This window comes from Natrix helvetica (genome assembly GCF_964273705.1).
Source record: "Natrix helvetica genome assembly, chromosome: 2".
In the NCBI taxonomy this organism is placed as follows: domain Eukaryota; kingdom Metazoa; phylum Chordata; class Lepidosauria; order Squamata; family Natricidae; genus Natrix; species Natrix helvetica.
Genome location: NC_138552.1, coordinates 115,290,328 through 115,304,209, shown reverse-complemented (window position 1 = coordinate 115,304,209; position 13,882 = coordinate 115,290,328). Strand labels below are relative to the sequence as shown.

General features: G+C 40.5%; 1 protein-coding gene across 6 annotated transcripts in view; it reads left to right on the top strand.

Moving 5' to 3' along the window:
- Positions 1-13,882, top strand: part of RIMKLB (ribosomal modification protein rimK like family member B) — an 83,551-nt gene that overhangs the window by 48,589 nt on the left and 21,080 nt on the right. For all 6 annotated transcript variants that reach the window (XM_081941805.1, XM_081941809.1, XM_081941808.1 and 3 more), the window contains exon 5: positions 9,865-9,951. In XM_081941805.1, coding sequence (XP_081797931.1) covers positions 9,865-9,951 — 87 coding nt within the window. The remainder of the gene's footprint in view (positions 1-9,864; positions 9,952-13,882) is intronic.

Sequence of the window (13,882 nt, the reverse complement as noted above, 5' to 3'; positions counted from 1 at the left end):
CGCATTGGCCCAGGAGGTCCTGGTATGTGGACCTTGTCAGCCTCTCCCTTCAGAGACCGTGGATAATTCCTCAGGAGCAGATCTCCCTCAGCCAGGGGGCCGTCAGTCAACTGGGTCCCCAGTGGTTGCACTTGACCGTCTGGCACTTGAGGGGGAGCTCCTGAGGAAGCAAAATCTTTCTGACAAGGTCATCCAGGCATCCAGAAGGCCATCCACGACACACATATACGACATGACCTGGGTCGCCTTTTCCGTCTGGTGCAAGGAGCGTGGTATTGAAGACGTATCAGCATCCATACCTCAACTTCTGGACTTCCTTCAGGATGGGTTGGACAAGGGGCTGGCGCCCAACACTCACCGTCGCCTTGTCTACTATCCTGGCGAGGAACTCCTCCCAGTCCCTGAGTCAACACCCTCAGGTCAAAAGTTTTCTGAAGGGTGCATCCAACATACGTCCTAAGACTATACACAGATATCCTTCCTGGAATTTACTGTATGTTTTGCGAGCCTTGAGAAACGCGCCTTTCGAACCCATTCGAACTGCCAGTCTTCGTCATTTGACTCTCAAAGCTGCCTTCCTAGTGCCAATTACTTCCGCTAGGAGGGTGTCAGAGCTTGCAGTTCTCTCAGTCAGGGAGGAACTGTGTATAATTCACAATGATCGGGTCATTCTGCGACTCGATCCCACCTTTATTCCAAAAATGAACACTCACTTCCACAGGGCCCAGGAGGTGATACTTCCCAACTTTTGCCCCAGACCTAAGCACCCTAAGGAGCGCTCTTGGCATAAATTAGACATTCAGTGAGCTGTACGCATATATGTTAAAAGGACCAAGGAATTCAGACGCTCGAAGTTATTCTTTGTTTCATTGGGCCGAAAGGTCTCCTTGACCATTGGACATTGGCTGCGGGCCTGCATTAAAATGGCCTTTGAACACCAGGGTAGGCCCATGCCAGGTAGGGTGAACTGCAGACTCCACAAGGAGTGCTGCCACTACAACAGCGTGGGCAACCCAAGCGTCCATCATTGACATTTGCAGAGCGGCTATGTGGGCGTCCCCCACAGCGTTCATCAGGAATTACAAAATTGACACCTTTGTCTCTGCTGAAGCCTCCTTTGGCAGACGTGCTTTGCAGCGGGTAGCCTTGGCTACAGATACTCTCGACACGAACTCTTCCCTCCCTGGGACACAATAGCTTGGGTATGTCCCATGCTTGGACTCTCCAAGCAGTGCACAGGAGAATGACCGTTGGCTTACCTGAACGGTCATTCTCTGGGCGCTGCAGGAAAGTCCAAACCCGCCCAAGATGTCTAACAAGATGTCCAGGACTCTTTATTTCGAACAAGAATATCAGACAGGCATCCTGCAATGGATAAAACCTTCGTTTTTAAACTGACCTCAACGAGGCAAAGGGAGGCGTGTTTAAAGAAAAATCTACTCCGTCCTAGGGCAGATAGACTGAATTTAACCCATGCTTGGACTCTCCCGCAGCGCCCAGAGAATGACTGTTCAGGTAAGCCAACAGTCATTCAGTCAGCATTAAAATAACTATGAAGATAGGCTTCAGTTTGTAGGAAATATGCCATTGTGAGGCTCGCTTTGGAAGAGACTCCATTTAAGACTCATTCTAAGAATTATAGGGCGAGTCACGTATTCTCTTTTGCATGACTTGCTGTCAGGCTAGGACCAGCTGGGATGAAGCCCATCTGTCTTCAGGATAGCCCCCCTCCCTAAATCCCACACAGTTACAAGAAAAAAATGAAAGCATGCAGAGACTGCAACCTCAATAGCCTCCTCCTGCATTAGAATGGCAGCGTCCCAGCAGGGGATCTGACATGCTGCCCTCCCAAAAGAAGGATGGCTTATATAACATAATAAACAGGAAAGAAAAAGGAACCATTTTGTCTCATTCAGGTTTATTAGGATATTGGTTGTGAAACCATTTGATTAATTTAGAGTTCTAACGTGGTGGTGATTAACCCATTTGTTTTGGGTGGCTAGAAAATCTTTCCACATCACCAGGTATCTATGTGTACGGGAGTCCAAGATTTCCTTAACTTCAAAATATTGTTCACCTTCCACCATAAATGGCTCAGGAACAGGGGGAGGTGTTGGTCTCAGGGGAGAGCATACCTCAGGTTTCTTTTTTCTTTTTTAATACAAATAATACAAACATAATATGTATAAATTCAAATACAAAAAAATGCAAATATTACACTGCATGCACCCCCAGCAGACCATTTTTATTACTTACATTTCTTCTTCTATATCAACTAAAATATATACAATATATTCCAATTGTGCCCTTATCCCCTCCAAAGCAACATACATTCTTGAATAGGTTTATTCCCTTTGCCTTCCACTAACACTGTTTTTATAAAATCCCCCCAAATGTCATTATAATTGTTTACTTTAATCATCTCTTTTTAAAATGTAATTTCTATTGTTAATTTCTCATTTGTTGCCATACTCCATATTTCATTATACCATTCATTTCTTTGAATTTCCCAATTTCATCCCCAATATTTAGACATCACTAATCTAGCTGCCATTATAAAATTTACAATCAATTCCTTTTTTGTTTCATTTACTGTATTTGTCGGAGTATAAGACGCTCCAAAATATAAGATGCACCTAGCTTTTGGGAGGAAAACAAGGGAAAACAAATCTACCTCTGCCTCCCAGCATGCAGCAAACAGTCTGTTTCAGTTTCAGCACCGGCTTCCCGATGATCAGCCGTTTCAGGCTGTAGGGATTGCCATAACCTATTGCCTCCCCACAAGCCCCATTTTCCCATTTGCTGCAAGGAGGTAAATTGCTGGTAGACAGAGGCCAAAGGATGGGGGCCAATGGGTGGTGGGGGCTACATTTAGTGTATAAGACGCACTCAAATTTTCACCCTCTTTTAGGAGGGAAAAAGATGTGTCTTATACTCCAAAAAATATGGTATATCCTGTTTTTCCACTATCAACAGGAATGCAATCCTCAGTGGCATATCTAAATTTACATTCAAAAGTGCTCTAATTTCCCTAAACATGTCCCATATTTTTATGCACTATCACAATTCCATGACATGTTTATATGTTCCAACCTTTTTCTCACACCTCCAACATATGTTTGTATATTTAACATCTATTTGATTTAATTTACGTAGTGTTAGATTCCACCTCCATATCATTTTATATCCATTTTCCTTAACTCTGACATACTCTTATGTATTCTATTCCAAATATTTTTCCAATCATTATCATTTATTTTTCCTAAATCTGACTCACAAATTAATTTTAGACTTATTGCTGATCTTTTAATTCAGTTAATATTCTATATATTTTCCCAATTCTTCCTTTACGTATATATTCTTCACTCACTTCACATTCTTTTATAATTATTTCAAATCAGATTTTGTTAGCTCTTTTCAAATCTTTCTTCCATTTTTATCTATTTCTCTAATTGTATTAAATTCAACTAATTTAATTTAATATCTGATAAAACATATTAGGGGTATTTCCGTTGGGAGACAGAAAATAGCATAGCGGAATGTACAGCTAGAGGGAAAGAATGTTGCTAGTAGAAAAAACACATGAATAGTTTCAGACACTGCTAGTAAAAAACAAGTAGCTTTACTACCAATAATTGCTTCACAAGCAGTGATAGTAGATATATGTCCAAACACAATTCAAAGAACAAACAATTATTTACAGTCGAAGTTCCCACTCCAGTCATCAAGCAAGCAAGTAGTTATCAAGCATAGGACAAGAAGAGAGAGAGAGTGAGCTCTCCTGACTCCCTCTTATTGTAGAGATAATTACAGCTGATAAGTACATTCACCCATTTAAAGCAACAACAGCCATTTGTTATTGTATATAGATATATGTTGCCTACCCAACACTAGGAGTATACTCCCAACATTCTCCCCTTTGGGTAGCCAATATATATTCACAATTTCAGTCCATATCGTTCACAACTTTATTTATGTTTAATTGCACCCTGAGCCTTTGTGAAATGGTTGGCTATATTATCTTTTGACATACAGTATGTTAACTCCACTAGCTTATTTTTAATACTCTCCCGTACATTCAAATAACGCAGATCTGTATGTTTCGTTCTAGTTGTAACTGCCAAATTAGTAGCCATTTGAATAGCTGCTTGGTTGTCCTCGTAGACGGTAATAGAATCATTTACTTCTATTCCTAGATCTATCAGTAACTGTTTGTAACATATTATAACAGTACATAGTAGTGATAGACGTGAAAATTCTGCTTCCATAGTAGACAGACTCAGATATTTCTGCCTAATGTATCACCATCCAACCAATGCCTTACCCAAGAATACAGCTATTCCAGACGTTGACTTTCTTGCGTCTATATCTGTTGCAAAACTTGCATCAGCATATGCGGTCAACTTTAGCTCCTCATTAGGTTCAAGGTACAGCGCATAGTGCATCGTTTGCTTCAAATACCTTAAAATCCTTTTTACAGCCTTCCAATGCCTCTCAGTTGGGTCTGAATTATGCCTAGCTAATTGGTTTGTGCTATATGCAATATCAGGCCTTGGCCAATTGCTTAGATATGACAGACTTCCGATTAGTGATTAGTACAACCCCTTATCAAACATAGCACTCTGTTCATTGCTATTGTTGAAATCCTGACTCATAGGATTCTTTGATGGTTTACATAGTTCCATCTTGAACTGTTTCAATAAATTGTTTATTTTATCCATCTGTGATATTTTAAACCCTCCCCTGGTTTTATCAATCCTTAATCCTAAATACTGACGTATTTCACCTAGATCTTTTATAGTGAAATGTTTCTTTAACTGTTCAATTATGTGAATAGCCTCTTGTTCTGTCTTAGTTAACAATGCTATATCATCGGTAAATAAAAGAAGTAATGAAACTTCTCCATCCCTTTCCATCCTAAACAGACATGGAACAGCTAAACCAGCTTTAAATCCGATGCTAGTTAAAGCGTTGACTACACACTGGTTCCACTCATAACCAGACTGTTTTAAGCCATAAAGACTCTTCTTCAGAAGCCAACATTCAGACGTGTCATTGTCTTTGATTCCTGCTGGTTTTTTCATATAGACTGTGTGTTGTAATGGTGGATGTAGATAAGCTGTTTCTACATCTAAGTGTTTAATCAAATACTTTTTTTTTGCAGCCCAAACTAAAACGGTTCTAAGTGTAGTGGATTTTAGACTAGGTGCGAACACTTCATCGTAATCTGTGGCTGGTCAAAACCCTGAGCCACTAGTATAGCCTTATATGTTATGGCTCCGTCTACTCCAGTTTTTATTTTATATATCCACTTACTACCAACAGTTCTTTTACCTGGAGGTAAATCAGTGTTTTCAAATACTTTCATATTCTCCAAAGACTTAAGTTCTTTAGTCATTGCAGTTCTCCATTCCTTTTGATCTTCTAGAGGAAATGTGGTCAATTCATGGTATGTTGCAGGAACTTTGTTAATCTGATAAGCCATAGTTGCCTGATACCTATCAGGTGGCTTAGTTCCTCATGTAGAACGCCTTGGTAACTCAGGACTTATTACCGGACTTTTTAAAACAAAAAACAAAAACCATATCTTGAATAGTGGTCTAAAATGCTTAATACATAACAGGCACCCCCAAACTAGGTTTCATTAGCCCTATTAAGTCTGCAAATACCACTTCTAATGGTTTCTTGGTCTTAAACCCGTTTAACCTATTAGCTGGAGTAGCTCTACTCTTCTGTTCATTACAAACATTACCATTTATATACTGGCTAAATGGCTTTATCTTCACTCCATCAACTAACTTCACTGTTTCTTGCAACATTTTGAAACTGATATGTCCCATTCGCCTATGCATTAAGTGAATACACTCATTGTGGGATTTAACATTCGAACACAGAGAATTAACAACATAGGAATCAGACATTACGTATAACCCATCTTGTAGCTTAGCAGTAACCCTAATACCCCTTTTTCAATAAAACAATTATCCCCTTTAAATGTTACAATGTAGCCATGATTAACCAAAACTCTAACTGAAAGCAAATTAAACCTAATTTCTGGTACATATAACATAGGCAATGTTTCAGCAATACATGGACATTTAGCAATACCTTCAGCCGATACCTCTAGCCCAGTGATGGCGAACCTATGGCACGTGTGCCACAAGTGGCACGCAGAGCCATTTGTCAGGGCACGCGAGGCACTGCCCTGTCAGCTGGCCAGCGCGCATGCGCGTGCTGGCCAGCTGAGTTCACCTTTTTAAAAGCTATTTTTTGCCTTCCCCAGGCTCCAGAGGCTTTATAGGAGCCTGGGGAGGGCGAAAAGAGCCTCCCCTGCCCCCGCGGAGGCTTCAGGGACTGTCCCTGAAGCCTTCGGAATGCTTAAAACCACCCTCCGAGCAAACCGGAAGTGACTTCCGGGTTGCTCGGAGAGTCGTTTTAAGTGTTCCGAAGGCTTCAGAGACCGTCCAGAGCCTTCCCTGATGCCTTCGGAGCGCTTAAAACGACCCTCCGAGCAATCCGGAAGTCACTTCCAGTTTGCTCGGAGGGTGGTTTTAAGCGCTCCGAAGGCTTCAGGGAAGCCTCCGGAGGGCCTCCGGGGGGGGCGGGGGAGGCTCTTTTCGCCCTCCCCAGGCTCCTATAAAGCCCCTGGAGCCTGGGGAGGGTGAAAAAAGCATGTAAAAATGGGGGGGTCGCGTGTTGTGCGCGCATGCGCACTGGGGGGGGTCACGCGTTGCATTATGGGTGCGGCACGCCGGCACTCGACCCCCCTGCGCTCCCCCCACTTGTGGCACGTGAGCCAAAAAAGGTTCGCCATCACTGCTCTAGCCTCCACCCATTCGCTAAAGAAACGTGTTGTTTACTTGTGACCAACTTTACAAAGTTTTTTCTATCTTTAGTAATGCACACCGATGCCCCACTGTCGATAATCCACAAATTGTGGTTAAATGATGCATTATTAGCTATAGTCACATTAATCTCATGTTTTCTAGATTGTAGAGGTTTATGTGGTTTTGGTTTTTTGCAAAACCTGGCAATGTGACCCTTCTTACCACAATTATAACAACATTTTACAGTATATACATAACTAGGTAAATCACTGCTCTCTGGCATCCTCTCTCTTAACTGTTTTCTATCTTCTCTTCTTCTAGACTCTTCTAGCAGTCTTGAGGTAGTGGAGCTCAATGTAATGTCCTGTTGAGATAGAACTTCAAAAGATGTTACAAAATCGTAGCTTTCATCAAGTGATGAGAGAATAATATAAACTTGGTGCTGCTCTGAAAAAATTAACTCTTTTTCATGTAGCTCTGAACTACATGAAACATCTGTTTCATGTAGTTCAGATGTGCCAACATGTTACCACCCTTGGTGAGTTGTGTTCTAAAGAGTTTTCTTGTAATATTAATATGGGCACCCACAGTCTCGAACATACAGTTTTTTTCAATTGTCCCAACATTTAGCAGCAGAATTTTCACCTCGTATATGACTCAGTTGTTGGTCAGCCAGTGTGAGACCGATAATGCATAACACCCGATCATTCCTCCTCTGGAACTCTGCAATCTTCTTTGCATCATCATCATCATTTGCATCCTAGACAGTGATATCCGGTGGGGTCTGTACTACATCCCATAGCCCTTCACTACGCAATAGCAAACTATATTTTGCAGACCAGGATATGTAGTTTGTGCCATCCAGCCGGGTGACCAACGATAAATTCAGAGTTTGGCCTTGTGCCATCTTCCCAGATATATCTGACTAACCAGATATATGCAAAACTATAACGTGTGTAGCAACTCCACTCTCTTAACGCTGCAGCTGGCACTATGGATACAATGGGTACACTGGGTATACTGGGCCCATAACCAGTGTTAGGGGTATCTCCATTGGGAGACAGAAAATAGCACAGTGGAATGTACAGCTAGAGAGAAAGAACGTTGCTAGTAGAAAAAACACATGAATAGAGTTTCAGACTCTGCTAGTAAAAAGCAAGTAGCTTTACTACCAATAATTGCTTCACAAGCAGTGATAGTAGATATATGTCCAAACACAATTCAAAGAACAAACAATTACTTATAGTCGAAGTTCCCACTCCAGTCATCAAGCAAGCAAGTAGTTATCAAGCCTAGGACAAGAAGAGAGAGAGAGTGAGCTCTCCTGACTCCCTCTTATTGTAGAGTTAATTACAGCTGATAAGTACATTCACCCATTTAAAGCAACAACAGCCATTTGTTATTGTATATAGATATATGTTGCCTACCCAACACTAGGAGTATACTCTCAACAAAACATTCTTTAGTTGTATTATATTCTTTCTCTTGTTCTTCCAGTCTTCCCATTTATATATCTGATTTTCTTTTAATTTGCTAATCAATTCTTTCAATTCAATTAGGGAATTTCTCTATTTCCACCACCAGTGTTAAAGGAGAAATTCCTGGCATTAACCAGTATCTCCATTTATTCTATAGTTCTATCAAAAAGTTTAAAAAGGGATTTTGAATCCTCTTAGCAATTTTTTAAATATCATTTTTAAATCAATATGTTTCTATTGGATCACATATTCTTCTTAATTCTTTCAATTCTATATTCCTCCATATTAAATCTCTAGGTGGTGCTATAATATCTAGGACTACCTTTAATTGATTAACTACCCAATAATTTATAACATTTGGAAGACCCAGCCGACCCTTTTTTAAGGGTTCATACGATAATGCTTTACTTATTCTAGCTCTCTTACCTCCATTACAATACATCTCCAGCAACCTCTGCATTTGCTTTAATTCTTGATCCGAAAATTTAATTGGGATCATCCAAAACAAAAAGTTAATTTTTAGTAAATTTAGTAATTTTTATCATTGCAATTCTTCCAAACCATGATAATTTTACTTTCTTATATTTATCTATTTTATCTTTTATATCTTTCTTTAACTTTTCATAATTTATTTTTTAAACTCTTGAATATTTTTTTGAATGTCAATACCTAAATATTTAATACTATCTACTAATTTTAATTTATATTTTCCTTTCAATACATCCACTTCTTCTTTACTATGGTTATATAAACATCACTCCTGATTTTTCCTAATTTATTTGTAATCCACTATATTTCCCAAATTCATTCAGATGTAAATATATCCTCTCTATAATAACTACGGGATCATCTTCTAATGGTCCTACACTCATTTTAGCTCTGTTCTTAGGCAGAGCTAATTTGCAAGTAGAAAAGCTATAACTTGTACCAATACAATGTAAGCTAATTTTATATTTACAGGGACATCTCAGTGGCTAAGATGCTGAGCTTGTCGATCAGAAAGGTTGGCAGTTTGGTGGTTTGAATTCCTAGTACCATGTAACGGAGTGAGCTCCCGTTACTTGTCCCAGCTTCTGCCAACCTAGCATTTTGAAAACACGTAAAAATGCAAGTAGAAAAATAGGAACCAACTTTGGTGGGAAGGTAACAGCGTTCCGTGTGCATTCAGCATTTATTCATGTCGCCACATGACCATGGAGACGACTAGTAACTGGCTCTTTGGCTTTGAAACAGAGATGACCACTGTCCCCTAGAGTTGGGACCGACCAGAACCTATGTGCGAGGGGGACCTTTACCTTTACTAATTTTATACTTATAGGAAATTATTTTTATCCAGGACACAATTAAAACTATGCCATAATTCATGTGTAGATTTCACCCCTGTTTACCCCTTAATATAAACTTTTGAAAATATTAGAAAGTACCCTGAGAATATTCAGGCCGCCAGTTTGACACCATTGGTCTAGAATCACAGAATTTTGCATTGTAACCACAAGAAAATATCCAAAACTCACATTTGTGTGTATCCCTTTTTACAGCTTTGACTATTTTTTTTCTAGGGGGTCATGAAAACTTTGCCAAAATGATTGATGAAGCAGAAGTGTTGGAGTTCCCCATGGTCGTGAAGAACACACGAGGTCATAGAGGTGGGTGTGAGAGTCTTATATGATTGTCATAGTGTTAAGTGAGAGCTGTTTTGTCGAAAATGTTTAGCTGCAAAATAGTACAAAGTGCTCTTAATCATAAATACAAAGGTTGTTAAAATGACATAATATTAACAACCTGCTTTCAGAATACATTGAATATACTGTATCTACATTTCCTAACTTATTTGTATTCATTTATCAACATTAGGTACATTTTTGTCTAATTATACAAGTCATATAGCTACACTACTATATTGCATCTTTAATGATATAATAATAAAAAATTATATTTTTTTCTTTCAACTACCACAAAACATAATTCATTGATAAACTTGGCCCAACAGTTCAATTTTTTTTAAAAAAAAAATATTGTTAAGTTTGAGAAACTTTTGGGGCTGTTTGATTCTGCATATAAATTAGTGAAGCATTCTTCTTGAAAATGCCCATGAGTTGAACATAACTTTTGGTAACTTCATGGAGGTATTCATGTAGGGTTTTTCGTGAAAAAGCACAGAAGTGGTTTATAATTGCCGCCTTCTCACATATTTTTCAACTCCTCACTCTGCCCTACTGTATTAGTAATATATTGTATTTTAAAATGTCATTTTATAAAATGAGTAAAAGATGGCTCTTCTCCAAAATAAAACGGAACTTATTAACAGATAGGAATCAAACAAGCTATTTTATGGTCAAAGAACATCATAAGGAGGGTATGATATAAACTAAAAACTTAGAAAATACAAAAATAACAATTACATTAAAATCTAAAAAGCCTAAAAAGAAAAAGCAATAAATGAGCATTAAAAATCTAAACTAAATCTATTACAAAACACTATAATTATCACCAAGGTGTTTCATTAAAGCTGATTTGTGGCACAGGTTATTCAAAGTGCTGCTGTGCAAAAATGTGCAAAAACTTGCAACACTGTGTTGTAGCAGGGATGGTATCTGAAAGCAGCAGGGAAGTATAAAATTGTCTTGTGCGCCCTTGGGTATTCATATAGTAATGCTTAGTTGAGGATAGTACAAATGTGTCTGTAGTGTAGGAACTGGAGAAGTACATATTTCATTGTTTTTATATAGTAGAGGGGACATGCATAAGTGCCCTAATGTGCCTATCGTCCCTGTCTTTGTATTTTTATTCTCTTATTCTTGTTCTCGTTTTTGTTTGACAAATTCCAATAAATAAAATAAATAAATAAAAATATGTGTAGAGCGGGTGTCAGCAACTTCCCAAACCACATGCAGCTCTTTCACCCCTCTCCTGTGGCTCCCTGCCAACCCAATTGCATGACTTGTTCTCCACCCTGAGACACTGGCCCAAACCATCTGTGGCCGACACCAACCTTGCTAACAGCGTGGGAAGAGGAGGAGGGTTGTCTTTGGTGAAGCTGCCGTGGTGGATCGTGCTCACTCCTCAGCCAGCCGGGATTTCCGAAAAGTTGCCAAGAAGAAAGAAAAGGAGTAGGAAGGATCCCCAAGGAGAGCTCGCCGGCTTTGGCTTTTGAGAGAGAGAGAAGAGACACACTGACAGACAGACATGGAGAGAGAGAGGGAGGGAAGGGGACAAAAACAGAGAGAGAGAAATGAAAAAATGATGGAGGGAGAAAGAGAGAAACAAAAGAGAGAGAGAGAGAAGAGGGAAAAGAGGGAGAGAGAAATGAGAAAGAAGGGGGAGAGAAAGAGGGAGAGGAAAAGAGAAAAACAAATGAGAGGGGGAGAGAGAAATGAGAAAATGACGGAGGGAGAGAATGAGAGAGGGAAAAGAGAAGTGAGAGAAGGGGGAGAGAGAAAGAAAGAAAGAAGAAAAAAGAGAAAAACAAATGGGAGGGAGGGAGAGACAGACAGACAGACAGAACATTTCCCACAGAAGACACCGGGAGCCACAAAACCTGGGTAGGCATGGCTGGTGGGGGTTGTCATGTGACTGGGAAGGAGTGACGTTGAGTTGGCCATCCCACCCAGGTTTTGTGACTCCCGATGTTTTCTGTGGGAAATGGGTCCAAATGGCTCTTAGAGTGTTTAAGGTTGCAGACCCCTGGTCTAGAGTCACAAGGTCTCTCTGGGTAAGGAGTCTTCCTGTATCAGTCTTCAAGGATAGCTGAGGGGAGGGTGTGACATTGTGCCAAAGTAAAGGCCATTTGGATCAGTATATCAAGATTTGTTAATTATGCCCAAGGCAGTGATGGTTAACCTTTTTGTCACTGCATGCTGAAACTACGCGCATGTGACATCACGCAGGCCCATGCCCACACCCATAATGCAATGTATGCACGACACCACTCCTGTGTGCCCCGCCCCTGCACATGCACGTGTGACCCCCTGTGCTCCCCTGCGCATACATGTGCAACCCCCCAGTGCACCCCCCCTGTTTTGGGCCTAACAGGCCTCCCTGAAGCCACCTGCAACCAAAACAGGGTGCAGGGGGATGCACCCGCCACACTGCACCCCCCATGCATATACGTGTGTGACCCACCTCCCGCCATGCACGCATATCTCCCGTGTATGCAATAGAGACCCGAAAGTCAACTGGCCGGCAGGAGGCACACACGCACGCATGCACGGTGGAGCTGAGCTGGGATGACAGCTCGCATGCCCGTTGAGAGGCTCTGGTTTACGTGTGTTAGGTTCGCCATCATGGCCCTAAGGGAAGCAGAGAACCTGTTCGGTTAACTGGAGAAAGAAGATGAGAACCTGGATAGGTCAGGTTGGTGCTCTGTGTCTGTTACAGGGTTGAATGAGAACTTCAGCCTAATCATATCTTATGCTGGAGAAGATCCCAAGGACCCCAAGGATGAAATTTTAGTTGTCACTATATTTTAGATTTTAATTCTTTGTAAACTGAAAATCATTCCTATAGTAAGTGGGTGGAAGCCAAAAAGGAAAAAGAATAATCTAGGCCAGTAATTGATTATGGTTGCCTACATTCTAGCCTCCACTTTCACCAGGCCTGTCTCTAGACTCAAGGTGGTATTAGAGAGACATTTTAGGACTTGAAGGGTCAATCTTAGGAATCTGTTCAGAACAAGCTCTAGTGGTGCAAATTTGGAAATGGGCATTGTCTGGCATCATAGAGAAGGTGTGCTATTGGGTTGGCTTCATATATTTTGAATGCTGCAGGAATGTAGTGGAATCCCCTGTCATATTTCTGTTAGTAGAATTAAGTTTCTGCAGATAAAATCTGGGCACAATTCTACCTCAGTTCTGTATTATCATCGTCATGCCACCACCATCATTAGGTTAAGCGGATAAAAATGTCAAATCCAGTCTAAACATTTGGCTGACTATAGTAAACCATAGTAAACAGTCACTTTGAATGTCTCCACTATCATGATAATATCATAGGATAAAAATCTTTCTTTTAAAATTTTGATAGTCATGAGGATTTAAAAGTCCTACGTTAATTAAACTTTGTTGAGGATTAATGATTTGCATCTGTTTAGATAAATGTAGCAACATATTATAATGCCTATATTTCTTGTAAGAAAATAACTATTTAATATACAGTACTTCCACTTTCTCTGAGAGTTTTTGAAAAAAAAATGCTACTTGTTATTTGTTTCATTTTATTCACAAGTAACTCCTTACAGCAGTGGTCTCCAACCATTGCAGTTTGGCGGCCCAGTTCGGGGGACCAGTAAGGGGGGGGGAACTGGGCTGTGCAAGTGGTGGGCTGACGCGCACACACATGCACACACAACTCAATTTAGCAAGCCAGGGCCAGTGCATGCACATGTGTGCATGTCGGCCCACTGTTTGTGTGAGTTGAGCTGTGCATATGTGCACACTGGCCTGCTGCTTGAATAAGTTAAGCCCTGCATGGAGGCCCATTGCTTGCATGGCCCAGTTTTGAATAGGCTATAGCCTGGTAGTGGGCTGTGGCCGAGGGGTATTTTTTGCCTTACAGTGGTATTTTTTGTTTTCATACAGT